The sequence below is a fragment of the Entelurus aequoreus genome, linkage group LG17, assembly GCF_033978785.1.
Source record: "Entelurus aequoreus isolate RoL-2023_Sb linkage group LG17, RoL_Eaeq_v1.1, whole genome shotgun sequence".
Lineage (NCBI taxonomy): Eukaryota > Metazoa > Chordata > Actinopteri > Syngnathiformes > Syngnathidae > Entelurus > Entelurus aequoreus.
Genome location: NC_084747.1, coordinates 20,079,634 through 20,106,299, shown reverse-complemented (window position 1 = coordinate 20,106,299; position 26,666 = coordinate 20,079,634). Strand labels below are relative to the sequence as shown.

Sequence of the window (26,666 nt, the reverse complement as noted above, 5' to 3'; positions counted from 1 at the left end):
TTTATCTCAAAAATCCTCGAAGAATTGTTGCACAGCAGCTAAACAAACACTTAGCATCTAACAATGTCTGTGCACCCTTTCAGTCCGATTTCAGGGCAAGTCACTCTACGGAGACAGCCCTCGCAAAAATGACTAATAATCTATTGCTTACTATGGATGCTGATGCTTCATCCATGTTGCTGCTTCTTGATCTTAGCGCTGCTTTCGATACCGTCGATCATAATATTTTTTAAAAACATTTGAAAACACGCATTGGTATGTCAGACTTTTCTTGGTTTGACTCCTATCTTACTGACAGAATGCAGGGCGTCTCCCATAACAATGTGACCTTGGAGTATGTTACGGTAACATGCAGAGTTTCATAGGGTTCAGTTCTTGGCCCTGCACTCTTCAGCATCTACATGCTGCCACTAGGTGACATCATACACAAATATGGTGTTAGCTTCCACTGTTATGCTGTTGCGACCCAACTCTACATGTCCCTAAAACTAACCAACACGCCAGATTGTAGTCATCTGGAGGCGTTACTAAATGAAATTAAACAATGGATGTCCACTAACATTTTGAAAGAACTCCGGCTTATTAGTGATTACCAAAGCCCCAAAAAAGTCTGCAGGCTTTAGAGGGTTTTCTATTCGGGCTCCGGTACTCTAGAATACCCTACCGGTAACAGCTAGATATGCCACCTCAGTAGAAGCATTTAAGTCCTGTCTTAAAACTAATTTCTTTACTTTAGCCTTTAAATAGACCCCTTTTTAGACCAGTTGATCTGCTGTCTCTCTTTTTTGCTCCGGATCAGCCCTCACGGATGATGCGCTAGCTGTTCAAAGTCAAGACCCAGGATGGACCACTCCTGTTTGCATCAGTTGGTGTCGTCTCTGTGCTGCCTATTGGTCTACATCATGGGTGTCAAACTCTGGCCCGCCGTGTAATTTCACTTGGCCCTTGAGGTGATATCAAATTAACACTAGAGCTGGCCCGCCGATTATATTCAGCGGCGGTGCCACGGTTACAACGCATTCACCGCTAATTTTCATACTTGCCAACACTCCCGGGAGAGTCCCAGATTTCAGTGCCCCTCCCGAAAATCGTCACATCCGCTTTTCATCCAGTCCAACGTGTGCTGGCCCAGTCACATTATATGTGCGGCTTCTGCACGCTCAAACAAGTGAATGCAACGCATACTTGATCAACAGCGATACAAGTTACAATGAGAGTTGCCGTATAAACAACTTTAAGTTTTGTTAGAAATATACGCCACACTGTGAACCCACACCAAACAAGAATGACAAACACATTTCGGGAGAACATCCGCACCGTAACACAACATAAACCCAACAGAACAAATACCCAGAACCCATTGCAGCACTAACTCTTCCAGGACGCTACAAGGTGCGGTGGTAGCGGGGGTGTATATTGTAGCGTCCCGGAAGAGTTAGCATATGTGTTTGTCATTCTTGTTTGGTGTGTATTCACAGTGTGGCGTATATTTCTAACAGTTTTAAAGTTGTTTATACGGGCACCCTCAGTGTAATGTGTATCGCTGTTGATCAAGTATGCGTTGCATTCCCGTGTGTGTTCATACAGAAGCCGCACATATCTTGTGACTGGGCCAGCACGTAGTTAGAATGGATGAAAAGCGAACGTGACGACAGCTCATAGAGGACGATAAAGGCAGTGCCTCTAAGGCACGCCCTAAGACTGTGGTCCGGGTGGACTACGACAGTGGTCCCCAACCACCGGGCTGTGGCCCGGTACCGGTCCGCGGACCGATTGGTACCGGACTGCGCAAGAAATTTTAAAAAAAAACAAACAAAAAAAAAACGTTTTATTTTTATTTTTATTTTTTATTAAATCAACATAAAAAACACAATATATACATTATATATCAATATATATCAATACAATCTGCAGGGATACAGTCCGTAAGCACACATGATTGTATTTCTTTTTGGGGGGGAGAAGAAAAGCCGGTCCCCAGCTACAAAAAGTTGGGGACCACTGGACTACGAGATATAATGACTGATGAACACCTTGGTTGGATAATGAAGGTTGCCTCAGCTCAAAGCCTGAGCCCCGACATTAATGAACTAGCATCCAAGAAAAGATGTCAGGTATCTGGCTTGGGCACATCAGATCAGATCAGTGTGTTGCAAACTGAGCAGTTTAAAGTCCTGAATGGTTGGTTTATTCATTTTTATTTTATTTTCCAATTTATTAGCCTGTGGAAAAAGTTAATGTTGATATTTATCTCAGAAGGCTGCAAATAGAAAAAAGGCATTACATTTTTATTTAAATTGTATTTGTTATGCCATTGATATTTTTTAATTATTATTTTATTATTATTTTAAACTGGATTTTGCATGTCACTATAAAGTTATATAAGCCTTGCTTGTTCAATATTCAATGCAAAACTTGTTTGGGTCCCTATTAAAAGGTTAATTTGTTCAACTTGTTCAGTTTTAAATTTTGGCCCACTCTGTATTTGAGTTTGACACCCCTGGTCTACATGCAAGATGATCCCCTGCTGGCCCCACTATGGACTGGACTCTCACATTATTAACCGTATCCACTCGGCATCCATTGTCAATTTGACTGATTGATTGATGATTATGTCTTCAAGGTGATTGCTTGACTTCCTGTAAATCATGCCTTATCATCTGTCAATCACTGAGCTGATCAATTTGAAGAATAAACTCATTGTGTACAGTCCTCAGCAAACTGGAGTCTGTGTGAAAGGGTACTCGGCAATGCCGGGACACTCTCTTTTCCTGCCCTCTGTGGGTTATTTTTTGTCATTTTTTACAACCTTAATCTTAGCCCGTGTTTTTTATTTTTACAAACTATCTACAAGGTCTCAATTGTACTCATTTAGGGTCTGGGAAGGTCTCGAAAGAACCCAAATACCCAATGATAACTGGGGTGCCTGCCCCCATAGGTACGTCTCAGACCTTCTGGAGCCCCAGGGCTTTAAGGGCTAAGTCTGTATTGGGGCCCTTTGGGACTTTTTGGGGTAAGATAGTCCTCTTTGGATACTTTGGGACCTTTGGGTATATTATTCATTTTCTGAGTCCATAGACTATCTTGGATACAAGTATATAGACCCCAATCCTTTTTGTGCCACTTGAAAAAGTAAGTCCTAGCCCCATTTTATAAGTGCTTCAAACATTCTGAGAAACTCCACTTCTCCTTACCCTACGCCAAAACAGAGGTCCAATTTAACCTATTTAAGCCCTGGGTGGGGCCGAGAAGGTCTCAAAAGAACCCTCGGGGCCCATGATTGTTACGGTTGTGAGGGATGTCTTGTCTTGGTTTTTTGTCTTGTGAATTTCATGTTTTAGTTTGAAAAGTAACTCTCCTCTCGTTTCAGGTCACTTGCCCTTCCTTTTGTGTCATCAGTCTGACGTCATCCCTGATCCGTGATTGTTTCCACCTGTTCCCCATTACCCCCATGTGTCTTATAAGCCCACGCCTCACTTTGTTCTGTGCCAGAATGTCGCGTTATTTCATGTCTCTCTAGCTTCATGCCCAAGCCTTGTCTCATGTATCCTGATCCTGAATTCCCTTGTTGGTATTTTGAGTTTTCCTTTTCTCCTCCTCAGCAGAGTGATTTTTGGTTATTTAGTTTTGCAGCCAAAGTGGTGAGTTTCAGTTTTTTCCTACAGTTCTTCTCTTTCCTCAATTTTTTGAGTGACATTTTTTGTTAACTATTTTTCTAGATAAGAAACAGTGAATAAGTTGTACAGCCATTGTTTCTCCCTCCTTTTGGAGTGTCTTTTGTTATTGATAAATTTCATAGCTGATATACTGCGCTAAGTATAGTTCTCTATTGATATTTTTTGTTTCCTCCTTTCGGAGTGATTTTCAGTTGTTCCTTTATTGTGGAACCTTTTTCGCCGAGTTGTCAGATTAAAGCCTATGTTGTGTTGCCCTGACTAAGGAGGTGAAAAGTAGCTTTCAAAATAAGAGCCTGCTGGATTGTCCCCTATTCTGCATCTGAGTCCTATTTTTGACCAAGCCCAACCATGATCAATGGTGTGCTCATTTCAGAATGAATCCAACCACACCCCCAAACTCTTTAGGTACATCGCTGACCTTTGGGAGTAACTGGACATTTTTTGAGTTTCTGGGGACTTCTAGGGGAATATGGTCCTAAAAGGTCCTCTAAGGTCTCAAAAGAACTTAAGTGACCCCTATGATAAATGTCCCCTGTGCTCATTTCAGAATGCATCCAAAAAGGCTCATGCCTTGGCCACACCCCCAAACTCTTTGAGTACATCTCTGAACTTTTGGAGTAACCGGGCCTTATTGGGGACTATGGGCCTTTTGGGGGGTTATTTGTGACCTTCAGGTCTGTTAGTCATTTCCTTAGTCAATGGATTTTCTTGAATACAAATGAATCCTTTTTGGGTGAAAAAGTGTTCATAAAAGTCCCAGTCTCGTCTTATAAGTGATTCAAAGCTTCTGGAAAAACTCAACTATCCTTTACCCAACCCTAGCCTGAGGTCCGATTTCACCCATTCAGGCCCTGGATGGGGTTGGGAAGGTCTCAAAAGAAATTAAGTAGCCCCTATGATTAATGGTGTGCTCATTTCAGAATGATTCCAAAAGAGATCCGCCCTTTGCCACACCCCCAAACTCTTTGGGTACATCATCCCTGATGTTTTGGAGAAACTGGGTAAGTTCTTTTGTGGGGTGTTTTTGGGAACCAATATGGTCATTTTGGGGGGTAGTGGTTTCCTGAGTCCATGGACTTTCTTGGAGACAAGTAGCTGGGCCCTCATCCCATTAGTGCTTCGAATCGTCAGAGAGACTTTCCCTTACCCTCGTCTCTGTCGGATCCTCAGTATTTCATACGTTACACCAGCTGACGTCGCCACATGACCCGATGCCGATCTGAAGTTACGCAATATCCCGTGCACTTTGACCCGGCCACTGTTGTCTTGTCACGTTAATCATCCTCAATCTTATCCTGGATTGTTTGTGTAGTAAAAAGATTAGCGAACATGACGGCCTCCAAATGTTCTGATGATGTGCACTTGACACCGGAAGGTCACTTCATTCGGTACCCTCTTGCATAAACCCCCGTGTTACCTTTTGAGCCATCTAACTGTATTGTGTAGCTAAATGTAAAAATATGTTTTAGATTGTGTAGCTAAATGTAATGAAAATGTTTTAGATTGTGCAGCTAAATGTAAAAAAGTAGCTTGTGATTGGGTTGCGTTGTGTTGACGTGAATTTATGGCTGGGTTGTAAACGTGCGCGTATAAAAGCAGGACAGGTGCAGCAGCACTCAGTGGACCAGCAGCAAGGTGAGTTCTACACAACACCAGCATCGTGTCAATTATCATCCTAATTATCATCTTAATTATCATGTCAATTATCGTCTCAGTTATCATCCTAATTATCATGTCAATTATCGTCTGAGTTATCATCCTAACTATCATCTTAATTATCATTCTAATTATCATGTCAATTATCGTGTAAATTATCGTCTGAGTTATCATCTTCATTATCATCTTATTTACCATCCTAATTATCATGTCAATTATTGTCTCAGTCATCATCCTAATTATCATCTTAATTATCATGTCAATTATCGTCTCAGTTATCATCCTAATTATCATCTTAATAATCATGTCAATTATCGTTTTAGTTGTCGTCCTAATTAGCATCCTTATTATCATCCTAATTATCATCTTAATTATCATCCTAATTAGCATCTTAATTATCATGTCAATTATCATCTCAGTTATCACCTTAATTATCATGTCAATTATCTTCCAGTTGTCATCCTAATTATCACGTCAATTATCGTCTCAGTTATCATATCAATTATCGTCTCAGTTATCATCCTAATTATCGTGTCAATTATCGTTTCAGTCATCATCGTAATTATCATGTCAATTATCGTCTCAGTTATCATCCTAATTACCGTCCTAATTATCATGTCAATTATGTCAATTATCGTCTGAGTTATCATCCTAATTATCATCTTAATTATCATGTCAATTATGTCAATTATCGTCTGAGTTATCATCCTAATTATCATCTTAATTATCATCCTAATTATCATGTCAATTATCGTCTCAGTTATGGTCCTATTTATCATCTTAATTATCATCTTAATCATCATCCTAAATATCATCTTAATCATTGTGTCTATTATCGTCTGTTGTCATCCTATTTAGCATATTAATTATCAAGTCAATTATTGTCTCAGTTATCATCCTAATTAACATGTCAATTATCATCTTAATCATCATCCTAATTATCATCTTAATCATCGTGTCAATTATCGTCTCAGTGGTCATCCTAATTAGCATATTAATTATCAAGTCAATTATCGTCTCAGTTATCGACCTAATTATCAGGTCAATTATCGTCTCAGTTATCATCCTAATTATCGTGTCAATTATCGTCTCAGGTATCATCCTAATCATCATCCTAATCATCATGTCAATTATCGTCTCAGTTATCATGCTAATTATCATCTTAATCATCATCTTAATTGTCATCCTAATCATCATGTCAAATATTGTCTCAGTTATCATCCTATTATCATGTCAATGATCGTCTCAATTATCATCCCAACTGTCATCTTAATTATCATCCTAAATATCATCCTAATTATCATGTCAATTATCGTCTCAGTTATCATTCTAATTATCATCTTAATTATAATGTCAAATTTTGTCTTAGTTATCATCCTAATTATAATCCTAATTATCATGTCAATTATTGTCTCGGTTATCATCCTAATTATCATCCTAATTTTCAACTGACTTAGCATCTTAATTATCATGTCAATTATCGTCTCAGTTATCATCCTAATTATCATCTTAATTATCATGTCAATTATCATCCTAATTATCATCCTAATTATCATCTTAATCATCATCTTAATTATTAACTTAATCATCACCTTAATTATCATGTTAATTATGATGTCAATCATAATTCCAATCTTCATGGTAAATATGTTAATTGACATGTTAATTATCATGTTGGTTATCACATGTCTATCATTGTGTTAATTATCATGTTAATAATCATGTTGATGATCATGTCAATCATCATGTCAATCAAGGTGTTAATTATCATGTCAATGATCATGTCTATTATCGTGTTAATTATCATGTCAATGATCATGCTAATGGTCATGTCACTCATCGTGTCAATAAAGTCTGGAAAACGATCATTGATCATGAATATTTAACGAGGGGTTGTGTTTGATTGACAGATGAAGGCGTGGTCTCTCCTGTTGTGTTGCTTCCTGATGGGCGGGGCCTGGGCGGGTCTGCAGGACATTGTCCAGAAAAGTTCTGAGCGCCGGAAAGGTCAGCATCGTCCTCCCCTTCTTTGAGGTCTTTTCAAAATAAAAGTCTGACCCGTCCTTGTACCGCAGTCTCCCTCCTGAACCCCGAGCTGGAGGGTCGCCAGCCCGTCCAGAGCGCCGGCGCCGCCGCTTCGGGTCCCGCCACCCCGGCCGACCTGGAGCAGCGGGACGACCTGCCTTCCTCCTTCATTTTCGGCGACAACGTCAACCTGGAGTGGCGCCCGTGGAACGGCTCGCTGCCCAACGGCGCCGTGGCGATCTACAACGGCTACAGCGAGCGCACCGACTACGTGTGCCAGTACAAGTGCGAGTCCGGCTTCTACAACGCCGCCCTGGGACCCTACTGCCGCTACCCCTACGGAGACCGCGAGTACTATGCCCCCGAGTTCCAGATTCTGACCAACAGAGACAACTTTGAGTTCTTGGAGTGGAAAGAGGGTTCTTACGGGTCCGTGCCCCAACACTCGGTCAGAACCTGCCTGGGGGCGGGCATCTACGTGGGCAAGAACAAGTACGGCCTGGGCAAGGTGGTCCCCCAGTTCGAGGCCTTCTTCCTGCCGTGGGAGGGCGAGGAGTACTGGTACAAGAAGTACCAGGTCTTGACCATCAACCGGGACGCCTACCAGCAGCACATCTCTGACGTGGACTACGACCTGGACCAGGTGGCCATCTTCCAGTACCCACCCGAGACCATGCGCATCTCCGGGATCACCAACAACGAGTGTCAGGCGGTGCAGAAGACCGTCACCATCTCCAAGACCACGGAGACGGAGACCACCTGGAGCATCGGCCGGGCCACCATGCTGGGCGTCGCCGGCAGCATCACCGCCAAAATCCCGCTCATCGGCTCCGGCGGCTTGGAGCTGAGCGGCGAGAAGACGCTGCAGTTCTCGCGAGGGACCACGGCGGTGGAGGCGCTCAGCCACTCCGTGTCCGTGGAGCTCCGCGTGGCCCCCAACCACTCCTGCAGGGTGCGCATGGAGGGCCGCAGGGTCAAGGCCGACATCCCGTACACGGCGCGCCTCAGCCGCACGTACCGCAACGGAGACACCCAGTGGACGTCCATCTCAGGAACGTACGACGGCGTCCAGATTGGAGAGGTGCGCGCTGTGGTGGACCGCTGTGAGCCCGTCGCCAACGCCAAGCCGTGCCCGTGAACTCTGTTTGCTGAGTTGTCAATAAAAACGTAACAAAAAAACCCGAGACTCTTTTCTTTATCCTGGAAATCTTTCATGGTATAATAATCATTATCATTTATTAAACATTTTTTACTATTATTGTTTTGTTTTTTTATTGTTATTATTGTCAATACTATTTTGACCTTCTCACAAAAAAATTATAAAATGTTTTTTTTATTTTTGTCTTTATTTTGTTTTTAATTGTTATTTTTAATTTTACATATTTAGAACTTCTCACAAAATAATTTATTTTTATTTATTTTTTTCTTAATTGTTTTAATTTATTTATTTGTTTATCCATCCATCTAGCATCCATCTATCCATTTTCTACCACTTGTTTATTTTTATTTTATGCTTTTTTCATAATCGAAAATATTTTTAACCACTCCAAAAATAATTTCAAAATTAAAATTATTAATTCATTTGTTCATTTATTTATCAATCCATCCATCCAACCATCCATTCATCCATCTATCAATTTTCTACAGCGTGTTTATTTTTTTATTTTATCTTTTTTTAAATTGTATTAACATTATCAAAACTATTTTGACCCTCTCACAAAATAATTTCAAAATAACAAAGTTTTCTTTGGAAAAAAATTACATAAAACTAAAAATTCAAATTTAATGGCAACAGATGGACCTGAAGTTAATCTATATATATTTAAGTGTTGAAAGCAAAAAATAATAATATATGACTTTTTTTTAACACGTTAATGGCTGAGATTCTTTTGGGTCCCCAAGACCTTTAGTGTGTTTTTTTTTTAACTGACATTGTTAAAAAAAAAAAAAATTAATCAAAATCGATGTTGTTATGAATTGTTGACATATTTAGGTCTCCAATTACTTCACATCAAATATTTCACTTTGGAAAATGTTTTGGGGAAAATATTGTATATTTTGCCACAAAAAAAACATGTTTTTATTCAGAAAAAAATGACATACAACATACAAAATTAAAATTTAATGGCAACAGATGGACCTGAAGTTAATCTATACTGTAGATATTTAAGTGTTGAAAGAAAAAAATTATAATATATGACTCATTTTAACACTTTAATGGCTGAGACCCTTTTGGGTCCCCAAGATATTTAGTGTGATTTTTTTTTTTTACTGACATTGTTCAGAAAAATAATATTGAAACAAAATTAAGGCTGTTATGAATTATTGACCTATATGAGCGTGCAATTACTTCACATCAAATATTCCACTTTGGAAAATGTTTCGGGGAAAAAAAGGCAATTTTCTTTGAAAATATTATAAAACATATTTATCCATCCATCCATCTATACATTTTCTACCACTTTTTTAATTTTTATTTATTTTTAATGTTATTAACATTATCAAAAATATTTTGACCCTCTCAAAATAATTTCAAAATGTTTATTTTATTTTATTTTATTTATTTATTTTTATTAATCCATCCATCCATCCATCCACCCATACATTTTCTACCACTTGTTTAATTTTATTTTATCTTTTTTTTATAATTTTATCAACATTATCAAAAATATTTTGACCCTCTCACAAAATAATTTCAAAATAAAGTTTTATTTGGAAAAATATTATAAAACTAAAAGTTCAAACTTAATGGCAACAAATGTACCCGAAGTTAATCTATACTTTAGATATTTAAGTGTTGAAAGAAAAAAATTATAATATATGACGTATTTTAACACTTTATGACTGAGACCCTTTTGGGTCCCTGAGACTTTTAGTGTGATTTTAATTTTTTTTTTAATTGGCATTGTTCAAAAAATAATAGAGAATCAAAATTAATGTTGTTATGAATTGTTGACCTATCTAAGTCTCCAATTACTTCACATCAAATATTCCACTTTGGAACATGTTTCGGGGAAATACTGCATATTTTGCCACAAAAAAGGCAGTTTTCTTTGAAAGAATTATAAAAAATATTTATCCATCCAACCCCCCGCGACCCCAAAAAGGACAAGCGGTAGAAAATGAATGGATGGATGGATTTATCCATCCATCCATCTATACATTTTCTACCACTTGTTTATTTTTATTTGACATTTTTTTAAATGTTATTAACATTATCAAAAATATTTTGACCCTCTTACAAAATAATTTTAAAAATTTTATTTTATTATTATTTTTTTAATTTATTTATTTATTGATCCATCCATCCATACATTTTCTACCACTTGTTTATTTTTATTATTATTTTTATTTTATTACAATTATCACAAATATTTTGACCCTCTCAAAATAATTTCAAAATGTTTATTTTATTTGATCATATTTTATTTTATTTTTTTATTCATCCATCCATTTTTCTTTTTTTTCATTTATTTATTTATTTCAGGCAATGATATATAGAAGTACAAAGTTGACAACACATAATAATATAGATTAATTTAGTGCAAAAGGTAATGTATAGTATGTAATGCATGATTGTCCAGTTTTGCCTGAAAGGGAGTGGGAAGAAGATAACTTATTTAATCCCACCCCCAGTTCTCCATTCAGCGATTATTCACATGAGTTTCACTCTTACTTTGTTCAAAGATTATAATACAAATGTTGTATCATAGTGGCATTACCACAGGTAACAATAATTATTACACTGTAACAATCATTTGTATCAACAATGTAGGAATTATGAATATACCAACAATGGTAATAGACAACATAGCAACAATGGTAATAGACAACATAGCAATAAAGGTAAGGAAACATTGAGCACATGTTAACACTATGAGAGAGAGTACAACAGCAGGTCAAATTAAAGACCCTCATCTCTATATGTGAACCAGACCCCATGTTTGTATAATAGTTTAAATCGATTAATAGTTTGGCATTGCTTGTGTTGTAAGTCCAGTGTGTTCCATAGTTTTACTCCGCACACAGACACACAAAAACGTTTACGAGTGGTTTGAGCTCTCGGCAATGAGAAATATCCAAAGCCTCTCAAGTTATGAGCCTGCACTCGTCTTATAAAAAAACGTTGTAGATTAGGCGGCAATAATTTATTAAATGCTTTATATAAGATTATTAATGTATTATATATTTAACAAGGTCATCAAATTTGATCAACTTTGATTGCATAAACAGATTATGAGTATGTTCTAAAAAAAACAGCGTTGTGAATGATCCGCACTGCTCTTTTCTGTAACATGATCAGAGGATGAATTGTGTTGTGGTAAGTATTCTCCCATACTTCAACACAGTATGTAAGGTATGGCAGTACCAAGGTGCAGTATAGAGTACGGAGTGCATTTTCATTGAGGCATAGTTTTGCTTTGTTTATAATTGAGAGGCTTTTGGAGTTTTTTGTTTTAATGTGTCTGACATGAGGTTTCCATGATAGTTTGCTATCAATTATTACTCCCAAAAATGTATTCTCATTTACGATTTCAATTTGGGTACCATCAATACTTATTTTCTGTTCAGACGTTATGTTGCGATTTCCAAACATCACTATCTTAGTTGTATTTATATTCAAAGATCATTTATTTGTGTCCATCCATTTTTTTTTTACTATGTTTAGTTCTGTGTTTACTGTATTTATGAGCTCATTATAGTCATCACTACTGTAGAATATATTTGTGTCGTCTGCAAATAGTATACATTTCAGTACTTTGGATGTATTAAACATATCATTAATATATACATTAAACAGTTTTGGCCCCAACACGGACCCTTGGGGGACACCACAAGCAATGCCAAGAGTATCAGATAAAAATTTACCCATTTTAACAAACTGTACCCTCCCTGTTAAATAACTTTTTAACCAGTCTCCAGCCAGCCAACTAATTCCATATCTTCCCATTTTATCTAGTAGAATTGAATGATTAATGGTATCAAAGGCTTTCTTTAGATCAATAAAGATACCAACTGCATATCTTTTATGCTCCAATGCATTAGTCATTTCTTCAATAGCTTCAGTTATCGCCATTGAGGTTGTTTGTTTGGACCTAAAGCCATACTGACCGTCATTGATTAGATGATGCTTCTCAAGAAAAGATTCAAGTCGAGAGTTAAATAGTTTCTCTAAGATTTTCGAGAACTGAGGCAAAAGAGAGATTGGTCTGTAATTGGTGAAAGCATGTTTGCTGTCACTTTTGAAGAGCGGAATTACCTTAGCCATTTTCATTTGACTTGGAAAGCAGCCAGTCTATACGTTTTCTACCACTTGTTTATTTTTATTTCATCATTTTTTTAATTTGATCAACATTATCAAAAATATTTTGACCCTCTCACAAAATAATTTCAAAATGTTTTATTTATTTTATTATATTTTATTTTATTTTAATATTTATCCATCCATCCATCTATATGTTTTCTATCACTTGTTTATTTTATTTTATTTTTTAATTATTTTATTAACAATATCAAAAATCTTTTGACCCTTTCAAAATAATTTCAAAATGTTTATTTTATTTTATTATATTTTATTTTATTTATCTATCCATCCATCTATATGTTTTCTACCACTTGTTTATTTTTATTTTTCTAATTGTTTTTATTTTATCAACATTATCAAAAATATTTTGATGCTCTCACTTTTCTTTGGAAAAAACATTATAAAACAAAAAATTCTAACTTAATGGCAACAAATGGACCCGAAGTTAATCTATACTTTAGATATTTAAGTGTTGAAAGAAAAAAATTATATTATATGACGTATTTTAACACTTTATGACTGAGACCCTTTTGGGTCCCTGAGACTTTTAGTGTGATTTTTTTTTTTAAATGGGCATTGTTCAAAAAATAATAAAGAATCAAAATTAATGTTGTTATGAATTGTTGACCTATTTAAGTCTCCAATTACTTTACATCAAATATTCCACTTTGGAAAATGTTTTGGAGAAATTATTGCATATTTTGCCACAAAAAATGCAGTTTTCTATGAAAACAAAAATGACATAAAACATGAAAATTAAAACCGGAAGGCAACAAATGGATCTGAAGTTAATCTGTAGATATTTAGGTGTTGAAAAAATAATAATAATACAAATATATGACTTATTTTAACACGTTAATGACTGAGACCCTTTTGGGTCCCCGGGACTTAACGCTCACTAAATACACACACACACACACACACACACACACACACACACACACACACACACACACACACACACACACACACACACACACACACACACACACACACACACACACACACACACACACACACACACACACACACACGCAGAAGGAAGAAGGTGACCTTGACATTGTTAGTGAAATCTAATCACTTTGTTCCCACCTTCACTTATCACCTCCTCCACTATCTTGTCCTCATTTATTAAATATCATAAACTTTAAAAAAAACCTAAAAAAAACTTCCAAGCTGACCTCAGCATTTTGCTACGGTAACCTTCTTGGCATTCTAACTAAGCTAACTGTTAGCATTTTAGCTCCACAACCACTGTAGCATTCAGTGTTTATCTGGCCAGGTGCTAACTTTAGCATTGAATAGGATGTGCGATGATATTACTGACCTCATCAGCCAATATTGGCGTGCAAATGAAATATCGGCTTCAATCCGTATCGTTCCTTCTGCCGATGCCAATCAATGGCTGATGCTAACTGGATGACCTCATCAAACTGCGCCGTGCCCCACAGGGAAACATGCTGGCTAGCTTGAGATGACGTGGAATTATCTCAGAGCTTTGCCTTCGGTTTGTAGATATCCGTATCGGTTGATGTTGGTATCGGAAAATGAAATGCTGGACAGTATCGGTAAGATCGGTATATATGATATCGGTGAGAAAAACTAAATCATTGCATCGTAGCACATCACAATGTCATATAACTCTGCTAACACACTAATCAATGAACTAGCTAGCTAACCTAAAAGCTAACTAAATATCTAACAGGCTAAATCACTAACTAGCTAGCAGAATAACAAACAAACTGGGTAGCTAAATAACTACATAGTTAACCTAATAGCTAGCTAACAGGCTAACTAACTAGCTATCAAGTTACAAACTAATTAGTCAGATAACTTGATAACCAACTATGTAATGAACCAGCCAGCTACCTAACTACATAACTAAGTAGCTAGCAAAATAACAAACAAACGAGGTAGATAAATAAGTATGTAGTCAACCTAATAGCTAACCGAACAGATCGACTAACTTGCAAGATAACTTGCCAACTAAGTATGTAATAAACAAGCTAGCTGACTACCTACAAGCTAACTAAATATCTAACAGGCTAAATAACTAACTAGCTAGCAAAATAACAAACAAACTGGGTAGCTAAATAGCTACATAGCTATCTTAATAGCTAGCTAACAGACTAACTAACTTGCTAACTAGCTATCAAGTTACAAAATAATGAGTCAGATAACTTGCTAACCAACTATGTAATGAACCAGCTAGCTACATAACTACATAACTAACTAGCTAGCAAAATAACAAACAAACTGGGTAGCTAAATAGCTACATAGCTATCTTAATAGCTAGTTAGCAGACTAACTAACTAGCTAACTAGCTATCAAGTTACAAAATAATGAGTCAGATAACTTGCTAACCAACTATGCAATGAACCAGCTAGCTACCTAACTACATAACTAACTAGGTAGCAAAATAACAAACAAAATGGGTAGCTAAATAGCTACATAGCTATCTTAATAGCTAGCTAACAGACTAACTAACTAGCTATCAAGTTACAAAATAATTAGTCAGATAAAGATAACTTGCTAACCAACTATGCAATGAACCAGCTAGCTACCTAACTACATAACTAACTAGCTAGCAAAATAACAAACAAACAAGGTGGATAAATAAGAATGTAGTTAACCTAATAGTTAACCTATCAGATAAACTAACTCCAAGATAACTTGCCAACTGAGTATGTAATAAACAAGCTAGCTGGCTACCTACAAGCTAACTAAATATCTAACAGGCTAAATAACTAACTAGCTAGCAAAATAACAAACAAAATAGGTAGATAAATAAGCCTAATAGCTAGCTAAATACCTAACATGTTAACTAACTAGCTATCTAGTTAACTAAATACATGTAATTAGCCAGATAACTTGCTAACTAACTATGTAATGAACATACTAGCTATATACAAGCTAACTAAATAGCTTTATAACTAACGAGCTAGCAAAATAACACAAATGAAGCATATTAATTAATAAATGGTAAAGTGGTAAATGGGTTATACTTGTATAGCGCTTTGACAGTATTTCCACATTCACCCATTCACACACACATTCACAGACTGATGGCGGGAGCTGCCATGCAAGGCGCTAACCACGACCCATCAGGAGCAAGGGTGAAGTGTCTTGCTCAAGGACACAACAGACGTGACGAGGTTGGTAGTAGGTGGGGAATCGAACCAGGAATCCTCAGGTTGCTGGCACGGCCGCTCTCCCAACTGTGCCACGCAGTACCCGTTAATAAGTAGTTAACGTAATATTTTACTAACTGATTAGCCAGATAACTTCAACTAACTATGGAATTAACTACCGAGCTAAATAATGATCTAACTAAATAGCTAAGTAGGTAGCTTACTAACTAACTAGTTATATGAATGATAATAAACTAACTAGCTACCAAAGTAACTAACGAGCAGGCTAAATAAAAAGTCAAGTCAACTTTTTTTATATAGCACGTTTTCAACAACTTTTAAATTGAACCAAAGTGCTTTACAGGTTAAAAAAGCATAGAGCAAAAAACTAAACAAAAAGTAAAAAAATAAAATAAAAAACTTTTTTTTAATTTTTTTTATTAACGAGCCAGATGATCAATTAAGTGCTAGCTAACTGATATCAAATGGGGATTTAGCACTTTAGCACATGTATATTGACACAGTTCCAATGTTACTGTATCCTTGCAGGTTGATAGCATGCTAGCTGTTAGCATTTTGTTTTAAAAAAAAAAAAAAAACTAAAAAATGTTGAACTGATCAGCCAGGACAGAAGGTAGCACCTGGTCCTCTCCAAGGTTTCTCATAGTCATTCACATCGACGTCCCACTGGGTTGTGAGTTTTTCCTTGCCCTTATGTGGGCTCTGAACCGAGGATGTCGTTGTGGCTTGTGCAGCCCTTTGAGACACTCGTGATTTAGGGCTGTATAAATAAACATGGATTGATTGATTCTATGGTCGTTATCACCTTTTCCCTTGAACACTGCAGAGTCAAAGTGGGACTGAGCGCAGGGTCAACGTGCGCACCTTTATTGGGGGCAATAACGAGGCTCCCGGCTTTTAAAGGCTGGCTGACGGCGGCGAAGGCGACGGCGGCGCGGAAGGAAGGAAGCTGTCAAGGTAAATCTCCTCCTTTGCTCGCTCTCGGGCGCGCTATGAAAAGATTCGGAAAGAATGACAGAAAAAGATTTGAATATTGTAACACAATAAGATCACTTTTAGACACAAAAAAAAACCTCAGAATTTTTTTTTTCATCTGAGCTTTGCTGCCTCCTACAGGCTGCAAAGAGAACTGCACTAGTGAGCTACTTGATGTGTTTTTTTTTTTTAGTAACTTCCATTTTGAAGGTGTATAAAAATAAAATGTGCTGTTTGTGTGCAGATGACCGGGTGTGTTGTCCTCCTGGTTCTGCTTCACTTCTGCGGCCCCACGCTGCAGTCGGACCCTCTTGGCGTCCCCCGACTTCAGGGCCCGTCCGGTGAGTCACGTCATGACCCTAACCAGGTTAGCGTCGCTATCGCGCCATGCTGCACACTTGTATCCGGATCCTCACCAAAGTCCGACTTCTTCCCCGTCTCCAGTATGGTTGTGTGTTATATCTACAATGCTAACTAACTAAATAAATACCGCTCGTCCCTTTTGGGTCGCTGGAGCCTATCCCAGCTGCATTCAGGCGGAAGGCAAGGAATAAATAAATAAATAACTTCCCCAGCGAACTGGCTAACTATCTGAGTAATAAACTAGTTAGCTGCTAACAAGCTATCTAGCTAACTTGTCTTATAACTTGCTAAATAGCTAGGTACTGAACTAGCTAAATATCCAACAAGCTAACTAAATAACTAACTAGCTATCAAAATAATAACTAAATAATTAACTTAAGAACTAGCTAAATAACTAACAAGCTAGCTAGCGAACTAACTAACAAATTAGCCAACTTAATAGCTAACAAACTGATTAACTACCTATGTAGTCAACTAACGAGCCATATAACAACCTAATCAACTAAGTGATTATATATTTAGCTATTCAACAGGCTAATTAAATAACTAACTAGATAGCAAAATACAAACATAATACATAGATAAATAACAAAATAATTAACTTAATAACTAGCTAAATAACTAACAAACTAGCTATCGAACTAACTAACAAATTAGCCAACTTAATAGCTAACAAACTGATTAACTACCTATGTATTAACTAAAAAGCCATTTAACTCCCTAATCAACTAAGTGATTAAATATTTAGCTATTCAACAAGCTAACTATATGGCTAACTAGCTAGCAAAATACAAACAAAATACATAGACAAATAACTAAATAATTAACTTAATAACTAGCTAAATAACTGAGAAAGTAGCTATCGAAGTAACTAACAAATTAGCCAACTTAATAGCTAACAAACTGATTAACTACCTATGTAGTTAACTAACAAGCCATATAACTACCTAATCAACTAAGTGATTAAATATTTAGCTATTCAACAAGCTAACTGTATAACTAACTAGCTAGCAAATTACAAACAAAATACATAGACAAATAACTAAATAATTAACTTAATAACTAGCTAAATAACTAACAAACTAGCTATCGAACAAACTCACAACCCAACTAAATTGATAACAAACTGATTAACTACCTATGTAGTTAACTAACAAGCCATATAACTACCTAATCAACTAAGTGATTGAATATTTAGCTATCCAACAAGCTAACTAAATAACTAACTAGCTAGCAAGTTACAAACTAAATACATAGATAAATAACAAAATAATTAACTTAATAACTAGCTAAATACCTAACAAACTACCTATCGTTCTAACTAACAAATTAGCCAAATTAATAGCTAACAAACTGATTAACTACGTATGTAGTTAACTAACAAGCCATATAACTACCTAATATCTATCTATCTAACAAGCTAACTAAATAACTAACTAGCTAGCAAAATACAAACAAAATACATAGACAAATAACTCAATAATTAACCTAATAAATAGCTAAATAACTAACAAGCTAGCTATCCAACTAACTAAAAAATAGCCAACTTAATAGTTAACAAACTGATTAACTACCTATGTAGTTAACTAATAAGCCATATAACTGCCTAATAAACTAAGTATTTAAATATTTAGATATCTGTCAAGTCAACTAAATAACTAACTAGCTAGCAAAATACATAGACAAATAACTCAATAATTAAGCTAATAACTAGCTAAATAACTAACAAGCTAGCTATCGAACTAACTAACCAATGAGCTAACTTAATAGCTAACAAACTGATTACCTATCTATACTGTATATCTATTAACAAGCCATATAACTACCTATTCAAGTAAGTGATTAAATATAAAGCTAACTAACAACCTAACTAAATCATATTTTTTTAAAAGTAGTTAACAAACTAACTTCCCAGCTAACTAACTTAGTAAGTAAGTAGCTGGATGTTAACAAACTAACTAACTAACTAACTATCTTCTCAGTTAACTAAATTAGTTATTAACTAGCATAGTGTCATCAAGCTAGCTATATAACTAACTAGCTAGCATAAGGAACACAATTTGTACATAAATAACTATGTAATTAACTTAATAACTAGTTAAATAACTAACAAGTGATCTAATTAACCAGCTAACTATCCAGATGACTTGGTAACTAACTAAGTGATCGACTAACTGGCTGATTAATTAGCTAACTAACTAGGTAGATTACTAACAAACTAGTTGTATAACTAAATAGCTAAATAACAAATTAACCATCTAATCAATACATTAACTTGATGTATAACTATCTAACTATTCAGATGACTTGGTAACTAACTAAGTTATTGACTAACTGGCTAATTAATTAGCTAACTAACCAGGCATATTACTAATGAACTAGTTAAAAAAACTAACTAGCTAAATAACAAATTAACTATCTAACCAATACATTAACTAAATAAATAACTAGCTAGCAAAACGACAAACACACTAGGAAGATATCTGGTTACATAACTAACCAGCTAAATAGCAAACAAGCTAGCTATCTAAGCAGAAAACTGCAGAGTTACCAAACTAACTAAATAACTAAGAACATGATTAAATAACTAGCTAATTAACTAACCAGATAACTAACAAAGTTATTAAATATATGGCAAACTAACAAGTTAACTAATCAACTAACTAGGTACAGTATATTATAAACTAACCAGCTGAATCAACAAATCAGCTATTCAACTAAGTTATTAACTAACTCGCTATCAAACCAACTAACTAGTTTGTCAATAACTAAGTAACCAGCTAAATAACTATGAACAAAGTAATTGCCTTTCTAAATAACTTCCCAGCTAAATCACTAATTAACTAGAAAACTAACTAACCAACACTGTAGTTTGCGAAGTAACTAAGTAAATAGCTAACTAAGATGCTAACTTACTAAATATTAATCTAGCTAAATAACTAATTAGTTGGCTAACTAAATAGCAAGCTAAGTAACCAACTAGCTATCTACCTCACTAAATACATAAATAACTAACTAAATTAATAATTTCTTGCTATATATCTAACAATTTAGCTACATAACTAACTTAGTAACTAACTATTAAAACAAACTAAGTAGCCAACTAGCTATCTAACAAAGTAACTAACTAGATGCAGTGGTCCCGGGGTTTTTTGTTCCAAAAGGTTGAATGAAAACCGAATAGTAAAAAAAACAAATAAAATGCTCCCATAATGAATGCTATGCTAACGTGCGTTGTTGTCCGGCAGCATGGCTAAAGGCCACGCTGGGGGAAGTCGTCCCTTCCAGGGAGGCCATGAAGAATCCGACCGTCATCCAGACCCAAAAACCCGAGGAGACGTCAGACTCCTCCCACGTGTTCAGAGAACACAGCAACCTCAGATGGGTGTCGTGGAATGGTTCCCTGCCCGACGGGGCGGTGGCCATCTTTAACGGCTACACGGAGCGCACGGACTACGTGTGCAAAGTCAACTGCGAGGCAGGTTTCTTCACGGCCAGCAAAGGCGACTTCTGTCACTACTCCTACGCCGACAAAGAGTACGCCTCGTCCAAGTTTGAGGTGCTGGTCAACGTGGATCACTTTGAGTTTCTGGAGTGGGTGGAGGACTCGTACGGGTCCGTCCCACGGTACGCCGTCAGTACCTGCAACCAGGTGGACATCTTCGTGGGCAAGAACAAGTACGGCCTTGGCAAGGTGGTGAGCCAGCACGAGGCCTTCTTCCTGCCCTGGGAGGGCGAGGAGTACTGGTACAAGAAGTACCAGGTCCTAGCCATCAACACAGACGTGTACAGTCAGCACATCTCCCACGTGGAGTACGCCGTGGACCGCATGGAGCTCTTCCACCATCCCCCGGAGACCCTGCAGATGGCCAAAGTCACCAACCTGGAGTGCGGCGCCGTGACGAAGACGGTCAGCCTAGAGAAGACCAGCGCTACAGAGAAAACCTGGGAGACCGGCAAAGAAACCCGCAACGGCTCTGTGTCCACCATGAAGGCCAGGGTGCCCATCCTGGGCCCCGGGACCGTCGACTTCACCAAGGAGCAGCTGGTGACCTTCTCGGAGGGGACCAGCGTGGTGGAGGCCATCAGCCACTCGGTCAGCGTGGAACTGATGGTGCCGCCCAACTTCTCCTGCAGCGTCAGGATGGACGGCAGGAAGATGAGCGCCGACATCCCCTTCACGGCCCGGCTCAGCCGCACCGACCACAACGGGGACACCCGCTGGACGTCCATCACAGGCACCTACGACGACGTGAGCGTGGGCGAGATCAATGCCGTGGTGGAGAGGTGTCAGCCCGTGCCGGAGACCCTTCCTTGTTCTCCCCCTCAACAATGAACCATCCGTCTCCTTGTTTTTTGTGTCCATGCTAAATAAAGACGATTTCAGTAGAAGTTGCTTGAAAATGCTAAATGCTAACTGAAATGCTACCAGTTAGCACACTAGCCAAAAAACGTCAGGTAACAAAACAATATGATTTAACAATTAGTAAGCGTCAAGTACCAAAGTGTCTGACTCTGTGGTGTAAACCGGAAAAAATAGCTAAAAATGCTAACATGTTAAAGGCCTACTGAAATGAATTTTTTTTATTTAAACGGGGATAGCAGATCCATTCTATGTGTCATACTTGATCATTTCGCGATATTGCCATATTTTTGCTGAAAGGATTTAGTAGAGAACAACGACGATAAATATCGCAACTTTTGGTATCTGATATAAAAAAAAAGCCTTGCCCCTACCGGAAGTAGCGTGACGTTGTCAGTTCAGAGGCTCCTCACATTTTCCTATTGTTTTCAATGCAGCTAGAGCGATTCGGACCGAGAAAGCGACGATTACCCCATTAATTTGAGCGAGGATGAAAGATTTGTGGATGAGGAACGTTAGAGTGAAGGACTAGAATGCAGTGCAAGACACATCTTTTTTCACTCTGACCGTAACCTAGGTACAAGCTGGCTCATTGGATTCCACACTCTCTCCTTTTTCTATTGTGGATCACGGATTTGTATTTTAAACCACCTCGGATACTATATCCTCTTGAAAATGAGAGTGGAGAACGCGAAATGGACATTCACAGTGACTTTTATCTCCACGACAATACATTGACGAAACACTTTAGCTATGGAGCTAACGTGATAGCATCGTGCTTAACTGCATATAGAAACAAAATAAATAAATCCCTGACTGGAAGGATAGACAGAAGATCAACAATACTATTAAACCATGGACATGTAACTACACGGTTAATGCTTTCCAGCCTGGCGAAGCTTAGCAATGCTGTTGCTAACGACGCCATTGAAGCTAACTTAGCAACCGGACCTCACAGAGCTATGCTAAATACATTAGCTATCCACCTACGCCAGCCAGCCCTCATCTGCTCATCAACACCTGTGCTCACCTGCGTTCCAGCGATCGACGGTGCGACGAAGGACTTCACCCGATCACATGTGCGGTCGGCGAGACGGAGGAAGTTAAGGTGAGTTCGCCGGCTAGCGCGTCTGCTATCCATTTCTGTCCTCCTGGCTGTGTTGCTGTAGTCCGCCGCTAATACACCGATCCCACCTACAACTTTCTTCTTAGCAGTCTCCAATGTTCATTAAACAAATTGCAAAAGATTCACCAACACAGATGTCCAGAATACTGTGGAATTTTGAAATGAAAACAGAGCTTTTTTGTATTGTATTCAATGGAGTACCAATACTTCCGTATCAACCGTTTATGTCACGCGCACATGTCATCATATCTAGACGTTTTCAACCGGAAGTGTGGCGGGAAATTTAAAATTGCACTTTATAAGTTAACCCGGCCGTATTGGCATGTGTTGCAATGTTAACATTTCATCATTGATATATAAACTATCAGACTGCGTGGTCAGTAGTAGTGGCTTTCAGTAGGCCTTTAATGTTAGCATGCTAACCGTAAACATGCATGGAGTACTAAAATATCTGACTCTGTGGTGTATACCTCCAAAAATAGCTAAAAACTGCTGACATGCTAATGTGAGCATGCTAACAGTAAGTAGGCGTCAATTACCAAAATACAAACCGTGTACATGAATGTGACATGTACACAACAACATTCTTATATGCTATCGTTACCATGATAACAGTTAGCATGCGTCGAGTACCAAAATACCTCTTAGCCGTACGCCTCCAAAATTAGCTAAAAATCTAGCATGCTAACGTAAGCATGTTAACATGCGTCAAGTATCACAAAATATGATTCTAAGGCAGTGGTTCTTAACCTTGTTGGAGGTACCGAACCCCACCAGTTTTATATGCGCATTCACGGAACCCTCCTTTTTTTTCAAATTCAAGACAAAGTTATTATATGTTTTTGGTAACACTTTAGTATGGGGAACATATTTTAAGTAACAAAGACTTAATTTAGAGTTATTTGGTTAGGGTTAGGGTTCGGGTTAGGGTTAGGGTTAGAGGGTTAGGGTTATAATAAGGTCATGCCGAATAAGGCATTAATAAGTACTTAATAATGACTAGTTAAGAGCCGATATGTTACTAATTTGCATGTTAATAAGCAACTAATTAATGGTGAATATGTTCCCCATACTAAAGTGTTACCATGTTTTTTTACTGGTGCACAAAATGAACCGTGCATGAACATCACCTTGTTCAAAGAACAAAACCAACACAGTGCATAAACTCACAACAAATTACACACCTGCGAATCAGTCTGACTTCTGCTGTTGCCGCATCCGTAATACGCCGATAGGGAGAAGTTTTTATTTACACGATGAGTCGGGTGTGTCTTGACCTCCGCCGAACCCCTGAGCCCGACTCACCGAACCCCTAGGGTTCCATCGAACCCAGGTTAAGGACCACTGCTCTAAGGTGAATACCTTGTGAAAATGTTGAAAAAAGCTAACACGCTAACAGTAAACGTGCATCAAGTACCAAAATATATGACCGTGAGGTGTGGACCTGTGAATCATGCTAACTGTTAGCGTGTGTCAAGTACCAAAATATCTGACTAAGAACTCTAATGTAGTTACAAAAAATATATCTAAAAAGGCCAGCTAATGAAGCATGCTTGAATGCTAAGGTTAGCATGATAATAGTTAGCATGCGTCGAGTATCTGACTCTAAGGCGCATACCTGCATAATTAGCTAAAAAGCTAGCATGCTACACCAGCATGCTAACAGTTAGCATGCATTAAGTTACCAAAATATCTGACTAAATAATCCAATGCATGCTAACAGTAAACATGCATCAAGTACCAAAATATACGACTGTGAGGTGTAGACCTGTAAAGCATGCTAACTGTTAGCGTGTGCCAAGTACCAAACTATCTGACTAAGAACTCTAATGTAGTTACAAAAAATATATCTAAAAAGGCCAGCTAATGAAGCATGCTTGAATGCTAAGGTTAGCATGATAACAGTTAGCATGCGTCGAGTATCTGACTCTAAGGTGCATACCTGCATAATTAGCTAAAAAGCTAGCATGCTACACCGGCATGCTAACAGTTACCATGCATTAAGTACCAAAATATCTGACTAAATAATCCAATGCATGCTAACAGTAAACATGCATCAAGTACCAAAATATATGACTGTGAGGTGTAGACCTGTAAAGCATGCTAACTGTTAGCGTGTGTCAAGTACCAAAATATCTGCCTAAGAACTGTAATATAGTTACAAAAAATATATCTAAAAAGGCCAGCTAATGAAGCATGCTTGAATGCTAAGGTTAGCATGATAACAGTTAGCATCCATCGAGTACCAAAATACCTCTTAGCCGTACGCCTCCAAAATTAGCTAAAAATCTAGCATGCTAACGTAAGCATGTTAACAACATGCGTCAAGTATCAAAATATATGACTCTAAGGCTGTGAAAATGTTGAAAAAAAGCCAACATGCTAACAGTAAACGTGCATCAAGTACCACAATATATGACTGTGAGGTGTAGAAATGTAAAGCATGCTAACAGTTAGCGTGTGTCAAGTACCAAAATATCTGACTAAGAACATGCTGGAATGCTAAGGTTAGTATGATAACAGTTAGCATGTGCCAAAGTATCTGACTCTAAGGTGCATACCTGCACAATTAGCTAAAAAGCTAGCATGTTACACCAGCATGCTAACAGTTAGCATGCGTCAAGTACCAAAATATCTGACTAAGTAGTCTGATGTACTTACCTGCAAATATAGCATGCTATTGTTAGCAAGCAACATTTTCACGTTTTAACGGAAAATAATTGTGTCATAAACGAGTTATAGAGCTATAGAGCTATAGTGCTATAGTGCTATAGAACTATAGGGCTATAGTGTGTTTTCTATTCGGGCTCCAGTACTCTGGAATGCCCTCCCAGTAACAGTCAGAAATGCTACCTCAGTAGAAGCATTTAAGTCCCATCTTAAAACTCATTTGTATACTCTAGCCTTTAAATAGACCCCCTTTTAGACCAGTTGATCTGCCGGCACAGATTCTGTGACCACCGATGAAGCGCTAGCTGTCCAAAGTCGGGACCTAGGGTGGACCACTCATCTGTGCATCAGTTGGGGACGTCTCTACGCTGCTGACCTGTCTCCACTCAAAATGATCCCCTGCTGGCCCCACTATGGACTGGACTCTCACACTATTATGTTAGATCCATTATGGACTGGACTCTCACACTATTATGTTAGATCCACTATGGACTGGACTCTCACAATATTATGTTAGATCCACTATGGACTGGACTCTCACACTATTATGTTAGATCCACCATGAACTGGACTCTCACACTATTATGTTAGATCCACTATGGACTGGACTCTCACACTATTATGTTAGATCCACTATGGACTGGACTCTCACACTATTATGTTAGATCCACTATGGACGGGACTCTCACACTATTATGCTAGATCCACTATGGACTGGACTCTCACACTATTATGTTAGATCCACCATGGACTGGACTCTCACACTATTATATTAGATCCACTATGGACTGGACTCTCACACTATTATGTTAGATCCACTATGGACTGGACTCTCACACTATTATGTTAGATCCACCATGGACTGGACTCTCACACTATTATGTTAGATCCACTATGGACTGAACTCTCACACTATTATGTTAGATCCACTATGGACTGGACTATCACACTTTTATGTTAGATCCACTATGGACTGGACTATCACACTATTATGCTAGATCCACTATGGACTGGACTCTCAAACTATTATGTTAGATCCACTATAGACTGGACTCTCACACTATAAGGTTAGATCCACTATGGACTGGACTATCACACTATTATGCTAGATCCACTATGGACTGGACTCTCACACTATTATGTTAGATCCACTATGGACTGGACTATCACACTATTATGCTAGATCTACTATGGACTGGACTCTCACTATTATGTTAGATCCACTATGGACTGGACTCTCACACAATTATGTTAGATCCACTATGGACTGGACTCTCACACTATTAACTAGATCCACTATGGACTGGACTCTCACACTATTATGTTAGATCCACTATGGACTGGACTCTCACAC

At 37.8% G+C, this 26,666-nt stretch overlaps 2 protein-coding genes across 6 annotated transcripts; both read left to right on the top strand.

Annotated features, from left to right (window-relative positions):
• The first annotated feature begins 2,567 nt into the window (after positions 1-2,567).
• Positions 2,568-8,524, top strand: LOC133631911 (natterin-3-like). Of its 2 annotated transcripts, XM_062024097.1 has the most exons (4): positions 2,568-3,641; positions 4,598-4,678; positions 7,244-7,340; positions 7,409-8,524. In XM_062024097.1, exons 1-4 carry the CDS (start codon positions 3,525-3,527, stop codon positions 8,494-8,496), a joined length of 1,383 nt encoding a protein of 460 aa, XP_061880081.1. In that variant the 5' UTR covers positions 2,568-3,524; the 3' UTR covers positions 8,497-8,524. The 2 variants fall into 2 exon arrangements, with proteins under 2 accessions (XP_061880081.1, XP_061880082.1); XM_062024098.1 differs by lacking the exons at positions 2,568-3,641; positions 4,598-4,678 and adding an exon at positions 4,696-5,312.
• Positions 8,525-14,073: 5,549 nt separating this feature from the next.
• On the top strand, positions 14,074-21,510 carry LOC133631910 (natterin-3-like). 4 transcript variants are annotated; one of them, XM_062024094.1, is made up of 4 exons: positions 14,074-14,170; positions 16,642-16,772; positions 17,035-17,131; positions 20,402-21,510. In XM_062024094.1, the coding sequence occupies exons 3-4, from the start codon at positions 17,035-17,037 to the stop codon at positions 21,487-21,489; spliced, it is 1,185 nt and encodes a 394-aa protein (XP_061880078.1). In that variant the 5' UTR covers positions 14,074-14,170; positions 16,642-16,772; the 3' UTR covers positions 21,490-21,510. The 4 variants fall into 4 exon arrangements, with proteins under 4 accessions (XP_061880078.1, XP_061880077.1, XP_061880079.1 ...); XM_062024093.1 differs by having other exon boundaries at positions 14,110-14,255; XM_062024095.1 differs by lacking the exon at positions 14,074-14,170 and adding an exon at positions 15,742-15,818.
• Positions 21,511-26,666: the final 5,156 nt, after the last annotated feature.

Coding starts and splice junctions, on each gene's coding strand:
- LOC133631911 (XM_062024097.1), top strand. CDS start 3,525: ATGCCCAAGCCTTGTCTCATGTATCCTGATCCTGAATTCCCTTGTTGG. Junction 4,679..7,243: donor TGATGTTTTGGAGAAACTGG/GTAAGTTCTTTT, acceptor TTTGATTGACAG/ATGAAGGCGTGGTCTCTCCT. Junction 7,341..7,408: donor AAGTTCTGAGCGCCGGAAAG/GTCAGCATCGTC, acceptor CTTGTACCGCAG/TCTCCCTCCTGAACCCCGAG.
- LOC133631910 (XM_062024094.1), top strand. CDS start 17,035: ATGACCGGGTGTGTTGTCCTCCTGGTTCTGCTTCACTTCTGCGGCCCC. Junction 17,132..20,401: donor CCGACTTCAGGGCCCGTCCG/GTGAGTCACGTC, acceptor GTTGTCCGGCAG/CATGGCTAAAGGCCACGCTG.